The sequence below is a fragment of the Syngnathus acus genome, chromosome 2 (assembly GCF_901709675.1).
Source record: "Syngnathus acus chromosome 2, fSynAcu1.2, whole genome shotgun sequence".
NCBI lineage: Eukaryota > Metazoa > Chordata > Actinopteri > Syngnathiformes > Syngnathidae > Syngnathus > Syngnathus acus.
Window position 1 is genome coordinate 1,300,835 of NC_051088.1, and position 20,835 is coordinate 1,321,669.

General features: G+C 43.2%; 1 protein-coding gene and 2 long non-coding RNA genes across 9 annotated transcripts in view; 1 reads left to right on the plus strand and 2 right to left on the minus strand.

Annotated features, from left to right (window-relative positions):
* The first annotated feature begins 816 nt into the window (after positions 1-816).
* Positions 817-20,035, plus strand: LOC119119537. Its single transcript, XR_005097331.1, has 4 exons — positions 817-991; positions 11,479-11,483; positions 11,874-11,884; positions 20,025-20,035. It is a non-coding gene; the product is annotated as an uncharacterized LOC119119537 (long non-coding RNA).
* Positions 13,120-20,835, minus strand: part of LOC119119502 (tumor protein D54-like) — a 106,411-nt gene continuing 98,695 nt past the window's right edge. For all 7 annotated transcript variants that reach the window (XM_037245938.1, XM_037245937.1, XM_037245940.1 and 4 more), the window contains one exon: positions 13,120-14,196. In XM_037245938.1, the coding sequence (XP_037101833.1) occupies positions 14,119-14,196 (78 nt within the window). In that variant the 3' untranslated portion in view covers positions 13,120-14,118. The remainder of the gene's footprint in view (positions 14,197-20,835) is intronic.
* Positions 18,728-19,876, minus strand: LOC119119517. The gene is made up of 2 exons (XR_005097311.1): positions 19,814-19,876; positions 18,728-18,815 (listed from the first exon to the last, which is right to left on the minus strand). It is a non-coding gene; the product is annotated as an uncharacterized LOC119119517 (long non-coding RNA).

The window sequence follows — 20,835 nt, forward strand, 5'->3', positions numbered from 1 at the left end:
CATCTGGTTGGATCCGGTTGAGACAGGCCGAGATGCAGGTGCAGTCTATTCTGGAAGTATTTGGGTCATCTGAGGCCAATGTATGATGTCATGGAAAAAAACTGGTACGTGACCAAGCAGGCATAGTACCCACGAACTGGACTGTTATAAAAGGTTCGTTGGGACAAAGAGCATCGCTCTCTCTCGCCCGGTGGGCTTTCCCCGTCAGAGGTATGGACCTGCGGCTACTGCCGTGGGTCGAGAACGCCGATTTCATTCTTTCTGAGATTAACCCAAGGTCCGTTAAGATGAATTTATACTATTTTCAAATTGGACTTGGTCATATTTTAAGCTTAAAGACAGGCTAGGAGATGCAGACCTCGGTGCAGGAGAGAGGGGCCATTTTTAGGGCGTCGGCATCTCCCTTCTTTAGGCCAGCCTGTTCTTTTAAACAGAATTCGGATTTTGGAACAAGGAGAACTGATCACTCGTCTTTTCCACCAAACAGCATTTTAGACCTATAGCCTCTTACCTTTTTTTTCCTATATTTTTGACTTTTCATTTGAGAGAACTTCGAGACTGAATCATTTTTGCTCTATTGAGAAGGGTGAGTGGAAATTATTGTTAGTTGTTCGAACGATTGAAACTTGTAATTATTTTTCTTGCTTATTCATTAAATTTCTACTTTATTGATTGATTGATTGATTGATTGATTGATTGATTGATTGATTGATTGATAGAACTTTATTCATCCCACAGCGGAGAAATTCATTTGTCACAGCAGCGCATATGAGTGCAAGAATAACATGAGTGCAAGAATAAAACAAGTGCCAAAATTTCAAAACAGGGTAAAAAACAGACAAGGACAAACACAAGTGCCGCTAGTAGAGACGAAACACATTAATTTTATCAGGTGCCACGCATGTTGTAAAGTCTGACAGCAGAGGGAATGAAGGACCTGCAGAACCGTTCCTTCCTACACTGAGGGTGCAAAAGTCTGCCGCTAAAGGAGGTGCTCAGGAACCACACAATCTCATGGAGGGGGTGAGAGGTGTTGTCCATGATGGATTTAAGCTTAATCAACATCCTCCTCTCACCCACAACCTCAATGGAGTCCAGGGGACAGCCCAGGACAGAGCTCGCTCTTCTGACCATCTTATTCAGTCTCCCCCTGTCCCGGTCAGTACTGCCCCCACCCCAGCAGACCACAGCGTAGAGGATGGCTGAGGCCACCACAGTCATAGAAGGTCCGGAGGAGAGCCCTGCACACACCGAAGGAGCTCGGTCTCCTCAGCAGGTGGAGGCGACTCTGGCCCTTTTTGTACAGGGCGTGGGTATGATCAGTCCAGTCCAGTTTGTTGTTAAGGCGAACACCCAGGAATTTGTAGTTCTCCACAACCTCAATGTCCGATCCCTGGATGTTCACCGGAGTGAAGATGGGTGCTGTCATCCCAAAGCTCACAATCAACTCCTTCGTCTTGCTGCTGTTCAGCTGAAGCTGGTTGAGCTGATACCAGCTGACAAAGTCCTTGATGACCATCCTATATTCCAGACTGTTCCCCTTTGAGACATATCCAACAATGGCTGTGTTGTCGGAGAACTTCTGGATGTGGCAGTGAGCGGTGTCGTGGGTAAAGTCTGAAGTGAACAGGGTGTAAAGAGAGAGCACCGTACCCTGGGGGACACTTGTGCTGCAGCGCACCACGTCGGACTCACAGCGATGTAACCTCACATACTGCGGCCGGTCGGTGAGGAAGTCCGTTGTCCATGCAGCCAGGCGCGGGCCCACACCCACCTTCTCCATCTTCACCCTAAGCAGTGCCGGCTGGATGGTGTTAAAAATCGAAGAACATGATCCTCCCATTGCTCCTGTTGTCCTCCAGGTGAAGCAGTGTTCGGTGCAGTAAATAAATCACTGCATCGTCCACCCCAACACCAGGCCGGTAAGCAAACTGCAGGGGGTCCAGCTGCGCTCCCACTAGTAAACGCAGGTGACCCAGGATGATTCTCTCCATAGTCTTCATCAGGTGGGAAGTCAAGGTAATAGGCCTGAAGTGGTTAGGCTCCCTAGGGCGTGGCACCTTCGGTACGGGGACCACGCAGGAGGTCTTCCACAGTCCTGGGACCTTGTTCAGGCTCAGGTTGAACAGGTACATGACCACGCCACTCAGCTGGTTCGTACAGTCCCTGAGCAGTCTCGGCCAGATGCCGTCTGGGCCCGGGGCCTTCCCTGCCTTGATCTTTCTGAGGTGACTCCTCACCTGAAGATCTGTAAAGGAGAGGGGGATGTCGGAAGACCGGAGTGATGGAGTGGAGACAGAAGAGTGAGTCCTGGGGGTGAGAGGGGGTTGGTGAGCTGGCAGGGGGGCTGGAGTGTCGAAGGTGGCAGAATGAGGTGCGGAGCGAGGTGAAGGGGCGGGGGGGAGGCGGAACCAAATCTGTTGAAGAACAGATTGAGTTCATCCGCCCAGTCCATGTCCCCATCAGCTGGTTTCCGATCAACCCCTTTACCATGGCCCGAGATGGACTGCAGACCCCTCCAGACGTTTCTGGCGTTGTTAAGCCCTACTTGCTTCTCCAGCCTCCTCCCTTAGTGCTCCTTCCCCTGCCTGATCTTCAGCCGGTGTTCCTTCTGGATTCTACGCAGCTCCACCACATCCCCCGAACCAAAGGCTCTCTTCTTCCCATTAAGCAGAGCCTTTATCTCGGACGACACCCAGGGTTTGTTATTGGGAAAACACCGGACCAGCTTGGAGGGCACAATGGTCTCCACACAGAAATTTATAATCATTTATATATATCATTTTATAATAATTCATAATTTATAATCATTTAATTTCGATGAATGATTACCGTAATTTTCGGACTAAAAGTCGCTCCGGAATATAGGTCGCATTAGCCATAAAATGCACAATAACGTGAAAAAAACATATACAAGTCGCTCCGGAGCATAAGTCGCATTTTGGGGGGAAATTTATTCGACAAAATCCAACACCAAGAACAGACATGAACGAGCAACAACAGGCTAAACCAGGGGTGCTCAAACCTTTTCAGCTTACGAGCTACTTTTAAAATGACCAAGTCACAAAGATCTACCCACTACAATAAATAAAATAAATAAATGAATAAATAAATAAATAATATAGTGCGTGTATTTTTGTAACGCACTTAGAAAATGACATTGTGAGAAAAAAGTCCAACTCCCATTCCGTATGAAAGTGATACGTTTTTGGCTTCTTACTTGGTCCAGCAACCCCACTCATTTTTGATGGTCATAAACTTTCTTTTGTTTAAAAGAAAAAAGCGAGTGCGTGCGTTGATTAGCTTATAAACTTTGGCGGTTTGTGTGTGCGTGGCCGTTAAACATGCTGCGGTGAGGGGTTGTAGTCACTGTCTATTGCGCATGTGCGGTTCACTGTGATTGCCTCCCGACAGGCCTACCTGTATGTCAGCTACCTGTAGCATACAGCAATTTTTTTAAACGTCATGCGATCAACCAGCTTGGCGATCGACTGGTCCAGGGGTGGCCAACCAGTCAGAGACTAAGAGCCCCTTTTTTTTACTGTGTACCGCAAAGAGCCACAACCCCGCCCCCTCCCCCCCCCGAATGGGTTTGCCCCTCCTCCTTTGCGGGATTTCACCTCATGCGCATGCGCGTTTGACGAAAATACCATATTGAACTCAAGCGAAGCGAACACGCAGTGTTTGATGAAAATACCATATTGAACTCAAGCGAAGCGAACACACAAAAACAAACAAACAAATAAACCCACAAATGTTGATATGAACGTAAAGGAGCCGCATGAAACCCGGCAAGGAGCCGCATGCGGCTCGCGAGCCGAACGTAAAGGAGCCGCATGAAACCAGGCAAAGAGCCGCATGCGGCTCGCGAGCCGCGGGTTGGCCACCCCTGGACTGGTCGATCGGGATCGACGTATTGAGCACCCCTGGGCTAAACGATAGGTATGCTAACGTGACATAAACACAAACGAAGAGCTGAGAACGGGCCTGAACGTAACATTCAGAGTTATTAAAAAAAAACTATTACATAATAACACTTATAAAACCATCTGTGTCACTCCAATTCATTAAATCCATCGATCGTCCTTTGTCAACAATGGGTGCGCACCGCTGACGGCGCTTGCACTTCAAAATATTCCACAGGCCCATATAACGATATATAAATTAGATATCAAATAACTATTATATAAGCAATAATATTATCAAACCATCTGTGGCACTCTAAATCATTAATCCATCGATCAAATTCCTCGTCCTTTGTCACAACGCCGCGCGTGCGCCCTGACGTCAGCCTCGTTAGTCCACAGATCTAGTATATACTATATTGTACGTTAACAAAGTACAAGGAAAGACGTGGGTTTGGTAACGGCTCTTTATTTAACAAAACAAACTTCCAGGCATGTGGCGGCGTGGACTTCCAGCCACGGAGGTGGAAGAGAGATCCATAGAATAGGACCGGGCGTGCGTAAAAGCCATGACCGAGCCCCATCCACCATCCCCGGACAGCCACCCGGCCGAGCGCCGGCCCCCGACTTCTATCCACGGGAGTGAAAGAGAGCTCCGTAGAGTAGGACCGGGCGTGCGTAAAAGCCATAATAGTTTTTCAAACCTTCTGTGTCACTCCAAATCCTTAAATCCTTCAAACTCTTCGTCCTCCGTGTCACTTAGAAACAAAGCCGCTAATGATGCCGGTAGTACGTGGGGCCCTTCGTCATCTTCGTCATCCCGTGATCAATCTTTGTCCTTTTTGTAAATAACCGCCACGCCGCGTCGCGCTGCTGACGTCACTTGAAATTCAAATTACAGTAATCCCTTGCGACATCGCGGTTCGTTTATAGCGGTTTCACTTTTTTTTCTTTTTAATTTTTGAAAAAAAACATATAAGTCGTTCCTTATGATAAATCGCCCCCCACCGAGATTATGAAAAAAAACGCGATTTATAGTCCGAAAATTACGGTATTTTGATCTTTTATGCTCTAAATCTCTTTTGTTTCTCTATCATAGTCATACTTTAAACCAGGGGTCACCAAACTACGGCCCGCGGGCCGGATACGGCCCACGGGACCGTTTAATCCGGCCCGCCAACCCTGAACAAATTGTATTATTAAACTTTTTTTTTTGGTCATTTTGCCTGCAATGACTGCATTTCCCCAGTAGATGGGGAAGCGCTCGCCTGCGCATTTACTACCGGAAGCCGTGTCAGAAAGCTCGGTGCACACTCACAAGTGCGTGTACGTACTGGACATGGCGCACTCGCGCTCTATTTGTATCAGTCCCGAATTTAGAGCGTGGGCTGTGACGACAGCATTCTTGTAATTCGCGCGCTGAGCTTTCAGATGCAGTTTTGCGCTAAAGCCACCCACAAACCTTCCCCTGGAATCCTTCCATTAAAATGAGTCGCCCAAGGAAAAGCAAGGTGGACACAGTGCCGAGCGTTTAAAAGAGAGTGGCCAATTTGGCTCGACGTACGCGACGTGACGTTCAGCCACATGAACGTCAACATCAACCCGTCACAGATCGAGGTAAACGGACCAACACCTCGGATCTCGCCTAAGAATTGCCACAACAAATTTTACTCCAGACTATGACGCACTAGCAAACTTTAACAAAAAAGACAGCGGTGTCTACAAGCCTACTGGAACCTACAAAAGGATTATAAGGAAGGAACACAAGAACTTTAAGAGACTGCTCATATGTGTCAGAGAGATTCTGCTCTGACAACTGAGCTGAACTTTTATCTGTTAAGATTGTGCATGGCACAACAGAAAGTTAATGTTCCATGGCTTTTTTTTCTATGAGGAACCCAGAGAGAGTTATTTAGTTATTATTTATTTCCTGTTTTTTCTGTGAAGAACTCAGAGAGGGTTATTTAGTTATTATTTATTTCATTAATAGTGTTATTATTTGTTTCCTGACTTTTTTTCTGTAAAGAACCTGGAAAGGGTTATTAAATAACCGTTATTTGGTTATATGTGGCTTTCTGGAAAACAATATATTTTTTAAGCTCCCCTACGATCGTCACACTTTTTCTGTTACAAACTGACACCGGCCCCCCATCAGAGAAGGGAAAAGTTATGTGGCCCTCACAGGAAAAAGTTTGGGGACCCCTGCTTTAAACCGTTCAGTTATTTTTTAAATGAAGACAGCTTTAATCCTTGACATCAGGGAGTGTTCGAAACTTGAGCTCAGCTCGTGTGGGTGCGCGCTAGTGTAAATAAACGAGTTCCTGCGGTCTTAAAGACAGCTAAATCTATTCAGAGCGGTTAACAAAAGGCCCAATCATTATAGGAAAGAAGAACCGCTGAAACGTCCGCGATCAATTTGATCCCGGGTCTCGAAAAGGAATTACTCAACCCCGGGATCCTGTTGCTTTAAAAGGGACTGGCGTCCGGAAATGACGGAATTAATCTAACAATAGATTAGTTACCTGAACAGCGGTTAGACTCGGAACGAATCTTCTTCCCGCACCGGCTTAAATCAATTCTCGTCTCCCCTACATATTGCGTTACTGCAGAGGGGCTAAAGTACAGAATTTTACCCTTTAAACGGCGAGCCGGTCACTGACATCAGACAAGTGCACGATTGACATTGTGGCGCCCAGTGTGACCAATGATCTCCTCATAGCTATGGATTCAAACACCATCGATACTATTATTACTCGATCTTAGTGCTGCCTTCGACACTGTAGATTTCAATATTTTATTAGAGCGCCTTAAAACATGCGTTGGTATTTCAGGGTCAGCACTTCGCTGGTTTAAGTCCTATCTATCGGACAGGACCCACGCGGTCCATGGCAACACGATCTCTGAGCTCACTAACGTTATGTGTGGTGTCCCGCAGGGATCAGTACTCGGACCAATACTATTTAGTATTTAGTGGTTCCGCTTGGGGACATAATACGTAAATACAACATTAGTTTTCAATGTTCTGCTGATGACACCCAATTATATATGCCATTATCGATGACAAATCCACACTTGAGGCGTGCCTTGCAGAGATTAAACAATGGATGTCTCTCAATTTCCTATGTCTTCCATCCATTTTCTGGACCACTTTGTCCCCACGGGAGTCGCAGGCGTGCTGGAGCCTATCCCAGCCATCATCGGGCAGTGGCGGGGGACACCCTGAACTGTTTGCCAGCCAATCGCAGGGCACACAGAGACGAACAACCATCCGCACTCGCACTCACCCTACGTCTTAACCCAGATAAAACTGAGATGAAGTGAACTGCTCGTTATCACTTATTTAAGGAAACCACTGTAAATATGGATAAATGTACAATTAATCAAAGTGATACTGTATATAAACTCGGGGTTATATTTGACCAAACACTCTCCTTTCAAAAACACATTATGAACATAACTAGAACTGCGCTTTTTCACCTCCGTAATATTGCTAAGTTTCGTCCGATTCATTCAACTTGTGATGTGAAAACTATTATACATGCGTTTATTACGTCGCGCCTTGACTACTGTAACGGATTATTCTCTGGTCTTCCTTAGTCCAGTACTAAAAGTCTACAGTTAGTACAAAATGCTGCAGCGAGATTGCTCACACGGATGAAAACATTTGATCACGTAACCCCAATGTTAGCCAACTTACATTGGCTCCCGGTCCATTTAAGTCACCTAGCAGAATGATGTTGGATGGAAGTGAGCAGATGTGAGTGAGAAATGTGGTGAATTCATTAATAAAGTCCTTATTTGGTTTGGGTGGGCGGTAGATATTAACTAAAATAGTTGGTGTGGGTCCATTCAGCTGCAGAGCCGCAGATTCAAAGGAACTGGACTCTGGCACTAAACAGGGATGAGAACGGCAAATGAAAAAAAACACTGAAAAGTAGCCAGGGTCTGAGGGCCGCATGCCCCACTGGGGGGGCCTTTGGCCCCCCCGCATGCCTCCCCACTTGCCGCAGGGGGCCAGGGGCTGCAGGCCCCCCCAATGGGGGCCGCAGTGGGCCAGGGGCTACAGGCCCCAATTGGGGGGCCACAGGGCTCACAGGAGCCGCAGGGGGCCAGGGGCAACGCCCCGGAGGGGGCTCAGGGGGAAAAGCTCCCTGGAAACTCCTGGATTTTGGCAGTATGGCAACCCCAAAACCATTAATTTCATCACTCAATTTCAACAGTTTTGTTAAAAAAATATTCCTGCTTGGTGGGCTACCAAGGTGAATATAACACAGTCAAGCCTCGGTTTTCGACCACAATCCGTTCCAGAAGGCGGTTCGAGAAGCGAATCGGTCGAATTCCGATTCTATTTTACCCATTACAAATAATGGAAAACATTTTAATCCGTTCCAAGACTTTTTTAAGCATTTTTTTATTTGCGCATTTTTGTCCGATCGTGCAACTGTAGCGCACTGCCGAACGCACAACTGCACCGCGCTGGTTGCATTATTGTGACAGAGCCGTCGCTGAAATTTAGAAAATCTTTTTAAACTCCTGATGTACTTTCCAAAATTCAAGTGGACCTAAGTGCGCAGAGAGCTTATTTTTGTCCGATCGCGCAACTGCGGCGCACTGCCGAACGCGCAAACGTAGCGCGTCGCCGACCGCGCAACTGCACCGCTGTCAGGTCTAAGTACCATAAGACATTATTTTATACACTGAAAGAAGAGAAGACAACCAGTATTCCTTTTGCTCGCGAGGAGAATTACGTAGCATGCCCAGTTACAGTCCTCCACAGATTCTGGACTCCTCTTCCGCCATCTCCTCTTTTTATTTTGGGTTGCCCTGGTTACAAGAGGCGTTGCTACACTAAAGGGAGGGGAGATTGTGGCTGTAGCAACGCTGATTTAGCTAACTAAAGGATGTTGTGTGGTGCGAGGCCTTGGCCGACATGTGACCCCGGCAATGCAGAGTCAGTCCGTAGTTGGTTGGCTAGGCTGCAATCTTCAAACGTGCTGGGTTCCGTGTCCCTGTAAAACAATGCTCTAGACCAGGGGTGGGCAAACTACGGCCCGCGGGCCACATCCGGCCCACGGGGCCGTTTAATCCGGCCCGCCAAACCTGAATAAATTGTATTAATTTTTTTTGGGTCATTTTCCCTGCAATTACTATGTTTCCCCAGTAGATGGGGAAGCGCCCGCCCGCGCATTTACTCCCGGGAGCCGTGTCAGAAAGCTCGGTGCACACTCACAAGTGCGTGTGTACTCAGTAGTACGTAGTAATTTCATCTATCAGTGCCGAATTTCGAGTGTAGGCTGTGACGTCAATATTCTCGTAATTCGCGCGCTGAGTTTTCAGATACAGTTTTACGCTAATGCCACCCACAAACCTTCCCCTGGAATCCTTCCATTAAAATGAGTGGCCCGAAGAAAAGAAAGGTGGACACTGAGTGCCGAATGTTAAAAAAGAGTGGACAATTTGGCTCGACCTACGTGTGTGAGAAGACGTTCAGCCACATGAACGTCAACAAAGCCCGTCACAGATCTAGGTTAACGGACCGACACCTCGGCTCTATCCTAAAAATGACCACAACAAATTTTACTCCAGACTATGATGCACTAGCCAAAAAGGGAAACCAACAATACTATTGATTTCTTTATTACTTTATTTAGATGTATTCTTTCACTGATTCTTCAAGATGATGTATTTGGTCAGAATGTTTGCCGTTGGATGTGATTTCGCCTCATTAGATAAACATATTTCATAAATCTGACCTGCAGGCGCTGAAGTGATGGAAAATGTTATTCATCATAACAGTGTCGTATTTAATAAGAACCACTGATAGTAGTTTTTTGGTGAAATATTTTTCTAATGCTGTTAATAAATGCATTTGTTTTCAAAAAGCTTTTTTTTAATATCCATGCTTTAGTATCTACTAAAAGTAAAAACCTTTTATGCAATTTATATTACTTCACACAAACACTACATCCATCTGCTCCTGGTTCGGCCCCCCGGTCAGAATTTAGAACCCAATTCGGCCCGCAAGTCAAAACGTTTGCCCACCCCTGCTCTAGACTTTCTTGCTAAGTATCACACAATAATAATAATGAGTAAATAATCAGATACCTCTTGTGCATACACTCCAACAAACGTTATGTTGAAGTGAGATAACTTGCATGAAGTCTACTTAAACAAACATTGAGTAAATATGGGATAACTTAAAAACTGTCCCGGTCAACAACAATTTATGAATAGAAACTACAAGGTATAAAAGAGAAAGAACTTCTCTTGAACTAAACAAAGAACAAAGGTGTTCTGTTCATAACTAGTGAGGGCCTCTCACAGATAAGAAAAGGAAGGGAGTCCAAGAACTCCCCAGAGCTAGACAGATATGTTTGCTTGAGCGAACATATGAGGCCACCGGTTCAGGCCAACCAGCGCTTCTGCAAAAACAATTATTCCAACAACCGCGCTGATCGCATTATTGTGACAGAGCCGTCGCTGAAACTTAGAAAATATTTTTAAAGTCCTGTTGTACTTTCCAAAATTCAAGTGGACCTCAGTGCGCAGGGAGCTTAATTTAGTCCGATCGCGCAACTGCAGCGCGCCGGGCGCTCACTGTCGCATTGCTTTAAGAGCGTCTTTGTGTTCCGAGTTGTAAGATGATGCAGCTCTCGAGCCATGCCCATCTGAAGCAGTTCCTGATCCCGTTCGACTTGTGTATTTCCCTGGCACGATCCTTGTCTTTTTTCTCTAAAACCTTCGCCATGCTGGCTAAAACCTTTCCTAATTAGGCAAATGAGTAGGCAAATGATGTGACGAAAGTCATGCCAAAATGCTGCCGAAAAAAAGGCGGCTGTTGTCGCAATACTGCTGCCAGCCCCCCCATATAAAAACAATTTTCTCAACAGATCTACATGATTCACGAAAATGATACTCCCGACGGAAAAAAACACGGAAATCTGCAGATCCGCCGAAGATTCTCATCCCTGACTAAAACAGATGAGACCTTCCAAGTCTCACGGTGAAGTATCGCGAGACCTCCTCCTCGACCGGTGAGACGTGGTTGGCAGGTGTAAACTGTTGCGTGTTGTGCGGGTTGTCCGATGTTGAGCCAGGAACAACAAAGATGTGGAATATAGAGTTGGTTCTTTATTGGCAAGATCTTGGGTTGTTTAATGGCGGCCAATGCACGAGGCACGGCAGCAGATGAAACAACATCTTCCTTCTCCAGGTCAGCTTCTTTTATACTGCCCGGAAAGGCGGGAACTTGTCACATGACCGTTTGGTACCTCAGTGTGGGGGGCGTCACCCCTTTAGTGTGTGGGTGTGGGTGTGCCTATGTGTGTGTTGTATTAGTGTTCTGATTGAGCAGTTATGTTTATATAAACTAAGGAAAATAATTGCATAATATGAACATTAAAACATCCATGAGATTGTCTAACTTAATAGAACATGTACACATTGCTGTTGCTCTCTCTTCAAAACAAACCCGGGCGGACTTGATTTGTTCAACTGAGAAAAGTCGCCAGAATGTTGCCATGTTTCAGTCAAACACAAAGTCATACTTGCAGTCAAGGAGGAGGTCCAGTAGCAGCTGTCCCTTGCCAGTGAGGGAGCGGATGTTAAGTAGTCCCAGTTTGATGTCACAGTGTTGGTTGGAGCAGGAAGCATTAGCTGACCTAGCTAGGCTAGCCAATGCGCAGTGATCAACCTTCCTTTTGATGTTCCTCGGTGGATGGCAGCGGGTGGAGGACCAGATGGTGTTTATGGCAGTGGAGTCATCAATGTGCTAGTTGCGTCCAGCACCACGGTGGATGTATCTCCGGTGGTGAAGACGAGCAATGTCCGGGAAGCGTTACATAACAGGTGGGAGAGCAAACCGGCAGTGCTGGAGTTGGAGAAGCTCTGCGTTCGTGTGCTGGATCAGGGTTGACGCTGGATAAAGCATGGCGAACAGGATAGTCCACCAGAGCATAGACCTCACAGCAAGGTTGTTGGTAAGCATGATGCACGGCCCAGGCAGGAAAACGTTAATCGGGACCGGCGAAGCAGCGACCAGGTGTAAAGCAAACACACTCGCACACAGGTAGCAACTGGGCGGTCGAAGACACGCTACAGACAGACAGGTCCGCTTGAGAGTTGACCCAGAATAAAGCCAACAGTACCACGTTAATCCAAGTTTAGTGATCTGCTACAGACTTTGCAGGAAATCAAAGCAAAACGTTAAAAATGTCCAGAGAGCAGCAGCAGCAATTCGCGCCAGCGTTCATTCACTCACTCACTCACTCACTCACTCACTCACTCACTCACTCACTCACTCACTCACTCACTCACTCACTCACTCACTCACTCACTCAAATATGCTAAGTTAAATTTCAGTAAGTTGGATAAAAAAAACTGAAAAATAGAAAAAAAAAATTGATAAAATATATATAGAAAAAAAGCTAAGTTAGTTTGAAGTTCACAAACAGTAAGTACAGTAAGTTTCGGAACGTATGTATTTCTATGTGTCTCTAAGGTACAGTGACAACAAAACTTCATTTTTAATGATTATCTTTGTAATTTATTTCTTTTTACATCTTTCTGATGTAATGTATTTGTTTTATTGCCATGTGCAATTACCTGCAGTATCTGTTAAGGAGTTGGTTGTTTGGCTGTGGAACGAATTAAACGAATTACAGTGTATTCTTATGGAAATATTGATCCACATACGACTATTTCAACATACAAAGTATGTCCCGGAACAAATTAAATTCGTATCTAGAGGTTTGACTATATGCATTTTGAAAACAGGGAATTTGATTCTACCTTTTCACCACCATATGCGTTGAACTCGTCTATAATTTTGAAGGATACTAATATACAGTACTTTAAAAGAACTGTACACGCTGGGGGGGCTGTTTGTGTACTTTTGAGCTGGCATGACACACTCTGATCCACTTAACAGTGCGTGTTGAAGGATGTCTGCCAAACAGTGTCTGCACATCTTTGAACAACTCAACAACAGTAAACATTTTCAAAACTGAATCAATGCCATTCAGAGTTTGGCCCCAGTTGCCCAACCCCAGTTTAAGTATTTGAGTATTCATACAATTATAACTATCAACATCAAAGGTGAAATAATATTCATTAAACATGGCCGGAAAATCTGAGCAATGTGATTTCGGAAAAACAGGCTGCAACACAATATTTCATAAATCTGAGTTGTGATTTGAATGAGACAAGCCGTGTATTAATTTACAGGAATGCTTTAATGATATATTCAAACACAACAAAACCAAAACTCATTTACCATTAGCTTTCCAATGTGATCCAAAGTCACAATAACAAGCATCTACTCCAAGTCCAGCATAAAGCTTGACCACCTGACAACACAAAAAGTTGCACACACTTCTGCACTTTCCCCCCCCTCAAATGTGGGTGAAAATAGAGCATCTGTGACAAAAGCAACTCATTGACAAGAAATGTAGCTATAGTTAAGAGCGTACTAGTAAATGAACATCACTTTTAATATTGGCTTGACGTTTTCTGGCATTTTTATGTTTTTTATGGCAGTTTTCCTTAAAACTGACAGCATGTGTAACAAGTTTAACGAGCCAGTGTTGTTTGTATGAAAACAACTTCAAGCAGCTTCACTCAATGTGTGAATGCACACATAAAAAACAATTAGTGTGTCACGGATTGTGTGTGTGTGTTACTTTGTGAGAATTTTATTTCTTAAAAAGCAAAATGGCCACAACTTAGGTTCGTAGTTAATTCCCAGTGCACCGGTCCAACATAGTGGTGCATGGAGAAACATTGGAGCAAAAGGTGGTTATTGGCGGGAGAGGTGTGCAACATAAACAACAAACGAAATGGACATATCAGCGAGTCACGCTCACACGTTTGTGAGACTTGGTACTTTTCTTCATTTCCTCCATGCAGTCTTGTAAAAACATGATGCGAAGCAGTGAAAAAGTGTTTATCATACAAAAGTATTGAGCCAAGAGCTCTGTTACCAGGATACTGCTGAGAGGACAGTGCACCAACCAGCTTAAGTGCAACGCAGGAGTGTTCCCCACTGCGATACGACGATGGGTTCACGCTGAGAAGAATCGGGAGAATTGAGGAAAGGGTGGTTGACTGGATGGAAGAGGTGCAGAACACAAGGCTCAAACATGGTTGTGGTTTGGCCTTCAGCGGCGTCGCTGCAAAACGAGGTGATGACAAAACTCAGGTGGAACGGAGGCATTCAGAAAGGCGGGTTCTCCTGAGTGGGGGTGGTGGAATTAGCAGGGCTCTCATCCCCTTGGGGTCCCACGACCTTATACTGCACACAAAACAAAGTAGAATAGATCTTTATTTGAATAGATCTTTATTTGTCATTGTCATATGTACAACGAAATTTAAAGTAGCATGATAATTGTCAAGAATCTTCCATGAATACCCTTGAACCTTTTTTTTTGTCTCCATCTTTTTGTCCTCGTGTCTACCGTGAAACAGCACATTCTGTGAGCCCTAAACAACTTATATATATATATATGTACACACACACACATATATCTATATACACACACATTATATATATATATACGGTCGGATTTTTGCACCGAGTCCGGCCTCTTGACCACCGAGTCCGAGTCCGGCTGTCCATTTTTCCTGTTAATTCATGTGACTGCTTAGTCTTTATTCAAGGCTAATTTAGATCAAAATCTAAATAATTACAACAGTTTGTGATGGCTTTGTCTTTATTAAACATATAAACGAATACAATAAACAGATACTTCAAGTTTCAATCAACGACTTGAGTTGGTTCTTAGGAAGAAATCGCCTCAACCAAGTCAGCCTCATCGCGCCGCGCTGATCAGACATGATAAACTTGAGCCCGGAAAACAGGCGCTCTACGCTGACTTGGCTGATTGGCATTGCTGTTAGTGTCGAGTCGCTGCCTTGAGCCGGACGGATAACGATCAGCTGTAACAAATGGGCTCTCTTTCATTCGACCAAGTGCCAACATTGCCCCAATTTCTTCATCTATGTCGGTTGGCGAGGTGGCGGCCGGCAAACGCCGGCGGCGCTCAATGCTGTCAAGTTCTTTTTCAAACTCATCCTCCTCCGTCGATGTGGAGCCATCAACCTCGGCCGCATTGATCGTAAGCAGGGCTGTGGACAGTATTCCTACGCGCATTCTCAGCAGCATGATGAAAATAAAATTGAACGTATTTTTTTTATTGTCGGACTCGGTGGACTCGGTCAAAATCAGCACCGAGTCCGGCAAAAATGACCGAGTCCGACCGAGTCCGAGTCCCCGAGTCCGAGTCCACAGCCCTATAAATAGTTATTGTTTTTGTTATATATTTTATTGTTTTCCCGCTTACCGTTTTTCGCGCTTATCCTTTTTCGTGCCTATTGCTTTCCTGCTTACCGTTTTTCGCGCTTACCGTTTTCTCGCTTACCGTTTTTTGCGCTTACCGTTTTTCGTGCTTATTGTTTTCCCGCTAATTGTTTTCCTGCTCACCGTTTTTCGTGCTTACCGTTTTTCGCACTTACCATTTTCTCGCGTACCGTTCTTCCTGTTTACCGCTTTCCGCGCTTATCGTTTTCTCGCTTACTGTTTTTCGCATTTACCGTTTTCTCGCTTCTCGTTTTTCCCGCTTACCGTTTTTTGCGCTAACCGTTGTCTCGCTTACCGTTTTTCGCGCTTACTGTTTCCTGCGCTTACCGTTTTCCATGCTTCTCGTTTTCTCACTTACCGTTTTTCCCGCTTATCGTTTTTCCCGCTTACGGTTTTTCCCGCTTATCGTTTTCTCTCTTACCGTTTTTCGTGCTTATCGTTTTTTGCGCTTATCGTTTTTTGCGCTTATCGTTTTCGCGCTTACCGTTTTTTGCGCTCACCCCTTTTCGCGTTTTCGTTTTTCGCGATTAACGCAAAAAGCATTCCCGAAGATTTTTTCAGCTTCTTCGCCTTCACACGCAAATTCTCCAGGAATTGCATTTTTTAGCTCTACACCATTCACTTTATTGTGTGAAGGCGAAGGTCTATTGTTATTCCTGTCCTTTATTATTTTATACTTATTCCCCCCACTTTTTTGACGCTTAACTCGTTCTACATACTTCAACCGATTCACTCCGTTCCGCTTTTAGCTTATTCCAAATATGAATGACACCGTTGCTTACATTTTTTTCGTTCCAGTTTGAAATTCACATCATTCAGCACATTCAAATCCCATTGGGGACATTCCCAAAATTGCCAAATTCAATAATTTCACATTTTCACGTTTAAAATTTGCGCAAAATTTCACAAATTTCCCCTTTTCACTTCTCATTTCAAAACATTAAACATTTTTCAACCTATTCAACCCGTTCCAATTCATTTACATCCTTCCAATTTGAAATTCACATTATTCCGCACATTCAAATCACATTGGGGACATTCCCAAACTTGCCAAATTCAAAAATTTCATGTTTTCACGTTTAAAATTTGAGCCAAATTTCACAAAAGTTTATTTTTCACTTGTTATTTCTACATTTCTAAACCCATTCAACCAATTCCAAAGCATTTACATCCTTCCAGTTTGAAACTCACATCATTCAGCACATTCAAATCACATTGGGGACATTCCCAAAATTGCCAAGTTAAAAGATTTCACATTTTCACATTTAAAATTTGCACAAAATTTCGCAAAATTTCGTTTTTCACTTCTAATTTCTACATTTTTCAACCAATTCAAATCGTTCCAACTTTCAACTGTTCATCTTTTGCCTACCTATTCGACACCTTCCCACTTACCACAAATTCAAAATTTTCAATTTTACAATTCACACCAAATTTTCCAAAATTTTGTTTTTCGCTTCTAATTTCTACATTTTTCAACCGATTCAACCCATTCCAACTTTATTCACTTTGTTCACCTTATGCTTACCATATTCACCCCATTCACCCCCACTTCCACTTTGCTTACACAATTCAACCCTTGACCCCCACTTTCAGTGTGGCGGCCATCTTGGATTGACCCTGAAGTGCCCCCGAATGAACTCAGGTAAACCGGAAGTGACCCCAAATGAACCGGAAGTGACCTCAGCTAAAACTGAAAGTGACCTTTTCAAACCGGAAGTTACCCCAAATGAACCGAAGTGACCCCTGCTAAACCGAGAGTGTCCTAAATTGCACCAGAAGTGACCTCAATGAAACCAGGAGTGCCCCAAATCAAACCGGAAGTGACCCAAATGAACCGAAAGTGACCTTTTCAAACCGGCAGTGACCCAAAATAAACCGGACGTGCCCAATTTTTTCAATTTTGAAATTCACACCAAATTATTCAAAATTTCGTTTTTCCCTTCTAATTTCTACATTTTTCAACCGATTCAATCCGTTCAAACTTTAAACATCATTCTGCAGCATTCCCCAGGTATTTATTCAAGTGCTTCGCCTTCACACGCAATTTCGCCAGGAATTGCATTTTCTAGTTTTTTTTTATTCCTCACACTTTTTTGACGCGCTACTACTTCCACATAAATCATCAGATTCACTCCATTCCACTTTTGTCGTATTCCAAATATTCACATGATGAGCGCTTGCATTTTTCTCATTCCAAAGATTTTTTGTTTTCGCAAAATTCACAAATTTACCGCAAAACGTTTCCCATTCCAAAGATTTTTTGTTTTAGCAAAATTCACAAATATACCGCTTTATTTACTTAATGGCACATTCAACATTTCAAATTTGTATTGTTCCATTTTGAAATTCACATCATTCAGCACATTCAATTTACATTGGGGAAGATTTGACATTCCCAAGATTACCAAATTCAAATTCACGTTTTCACGTTTAAAATTTCTGCAAAGTTTCCTTTCTAATTTCAACATTTTTTAACCGATTCAACCCATTCCAACTTTAAACTGTTCATCTTTTGCCTGCCTATTCCACAACTTCCAACTTCCAATTTTGAAATTCACGCCAAATTTTCCAAAATTTCGTTTTTCCCTTCTAATTTGTAAATTTTTCACCCGATTCAAACAGTTTCAACTTTCAACTGTTCATCTTTTGCCTACCTACTCCAAAACTTCCCAATTACCAAAAATTCTAAATTTTCAATTTTGAAATTAGCGCAAATTCTCAGAAATTTTGTTCTTCCTTTCTAATTTCTACATTTTTCAACCGATTTAATCCTTCACCTTATGCTTACCATATTCGCACCCTTCACCCCCCACTTCAATTGTGCTTCCCCAATTCACCCCTTCACTCCCACTGCCACAGTGTGGCGGCCATCTTGGATTGACCCAGAAGTGCTTACAATTGTAAGTGCCCCAAAATAAACAGGAACTGCCCCAAAATTAACAGGAACTGCCCCAATTTTAACAGGAAGTGAACTGGAAGTGCCTTAATTTCAACAGGAAGTGAGCCGGAAGTGCCCCAAATCATACCGAAAGTGACCTAAATTAAACCAGAAGTGACCTAATTTAAACGGGAAGTTCTCCAAATCAAACCAGAAGTGACCAAAATTAAACCGGAAGTGCCCCAAATAAACTGAAGGTGACCTCAATTAAACCGAAAGTGACTCCAAACAAACTGGATGTTCCCCAAACAAACCAGAAGTTACCTCAACTAAACCGGAAGTGACCTAAATTAACTGGAAGTGCCCCCATTTGAACCGGAAGTGACCCCATACAAACCAGATGTGCCCTCATTTTTCGACATATGCTCTAACTTTTACAATTTTTGTCTGATTCAACCTGTTTCAACTTTAGAATTCCAAAGTGAACCTTTTCAACCTGTACTTTTCTTTTCGTTTAAAATTTCAAAAACGTTTGGCGCAATTTTTTTTTATATTCCCAATCATTCTTTATGGGGCATTCAACATTTGCTCTAAGTTCTACTTTTTTCAACCGATTCAACCCATTTCAACTTAAAACTATTCATCTTTTGCTTACCAATTCCACAACTTCCCACTTACCAAAAATTCAAAATTTTCGACTCCGAAATTCGCGCCGAATTTAACTAAAACTTGAAAGTTTTTCCCTCCTACTTTTAACATTTTTTGACCAATTCAACACGTTCCAACTTTCAAATGTTCATCTTTTTTCTACTTCTTCCACAACTTCCCACTTACCAAAATTTTCAATTTTGAAATTTACGCCAAATTTTCCAAAATTTAGCTTTTGCCTTCTAATTTCAAAATTTTTCAACTAATTCAACCCGTTCCAACTTTAAACATCATTCTATAGCATTCCCCAAATATTAATTCAGCTTCTTCGCCTTCACATGCAATTTCTGGATTTTCTAGTTATTAGTCTGAAGGCGAACCCTAACCCTTCACACTTGTTATTCAACACCATTCACTTTGTTCTTCTTCTTCCGCTGTTTTATTCTCCTCACTTTTTTGACGCGCTTCTCCTTCCACATAATTCATCCGATTCACTCTATTCCACTTTTGACGTATTCCAAATATTCACGTGATGACCATTTTTCTCATTCCAAAAATTTTCCGTTTCCGCAAAATTCGCAAATTTACGGCAAATCTTTCCCCATTCATTTTTAATGGCACATTCAACATTTCACATTTACGTCGTTCTAGTTTGAAATTCACATCATTCAGCACATTCAATTCACATTGGGGAAGACTTTTAACATTCCCAGAATAGCGAAATTCAAGAATTTCACGTTTTCAAGTTTAAAATGTCCGCAAAATCTCAAAATTTAGTTTTTCACATCTAATTTCTACATTTTTCAACCGATTCAACCCATCCAACTTTCAACTGTTCATATTTTGCCTACCTATTCCACAACTGTCCACTTACCAAAAATTCAAGATTTACAATTCAGAAATTCGCGCCTAATTTAAAAATATTTCATTTTACCCCTCTAATTTCAACATTTTTTTTACCGATTCAACCCGTTCCAACTTTCAAATGTTCATCTTTTGCCTACCTATTCCACAAGTTCCCACTTACAAAAATTCAAAATTTGCAATTTTGAAATTCACCTTAAATTTTACAAAATTTCGTTCTTCCCCTCTAATTTCTATATTTTTCAACTAATTCAACCCGCTCCTACTTTAAACATAGCATTCCCCAAATATTTATTCAGCTTCACACGCAATATCTCCAGGAATTGCATTTTCTAGTTAATGTATATAGTTGAATATTAATTATAATCAGTCTTGCCATTTTTATAGATGTGACTTGAAGGCGCCATGCCACTGCTGCTCTTTTTTTAACGTATAAAGTTTACTATACGGTTTAAGCAATTTTAACTAAATTAGGGATTTTAAAAGTAAGTGGATTCTGTTGTTTTTTTGTTGTTTACCGTGGTACCGAATTATAAATCGTGAATCGTGGTAAATCACAGGTAATGGTACCGACGACTGAAATTTTGGTATCGTGACACTACTACTCAGCACTAAAATCACATTTGTCAAAATGACAACATTTAACTCATTAGCAAAAGATGGAGAGGGATGCGACAGGCAGCTGTGCTTTCTCTTCGCTGCCCCTCATAACTTTCCCAAGCTTTCTTGGCAGTTCCTGAAAAAATATTGCTATTCAACATTGTCCTTATAATTTATTTTTTCCTCAGTTTTCATCTCAATTCACATATTTTTTCCCCTAACTCATCATTACCATTTATAAAGCACAATTTCTGTTCTCACAAAACACTACATCGGATCGCGAAGCCTTCGGTTAAACCTGAGACGTTCGATTCGGCGGCCGCTTGGAACGTGCTCTCGCTCAAGGAAGACTCCGACGTGCTTTGCTTGTCTGCTCCACAGGTTGGGTTGGTGGCGGCCCTCAGAGGTGAGGCGGCCTCGTTCGGGCGAAACCAGAGTGGGTGGTTACATCTACTACTGGTTGGGCCGGAGCGATGGCCGGCATCTCCAGGGGGTGGCCTTGAAGGGTGGCCGACCGACTGGTCTCGCAGGTGAAGTAAGTCACGCCGGTCTCAGAGCGTATTATGCGACTGTGCCTCGTT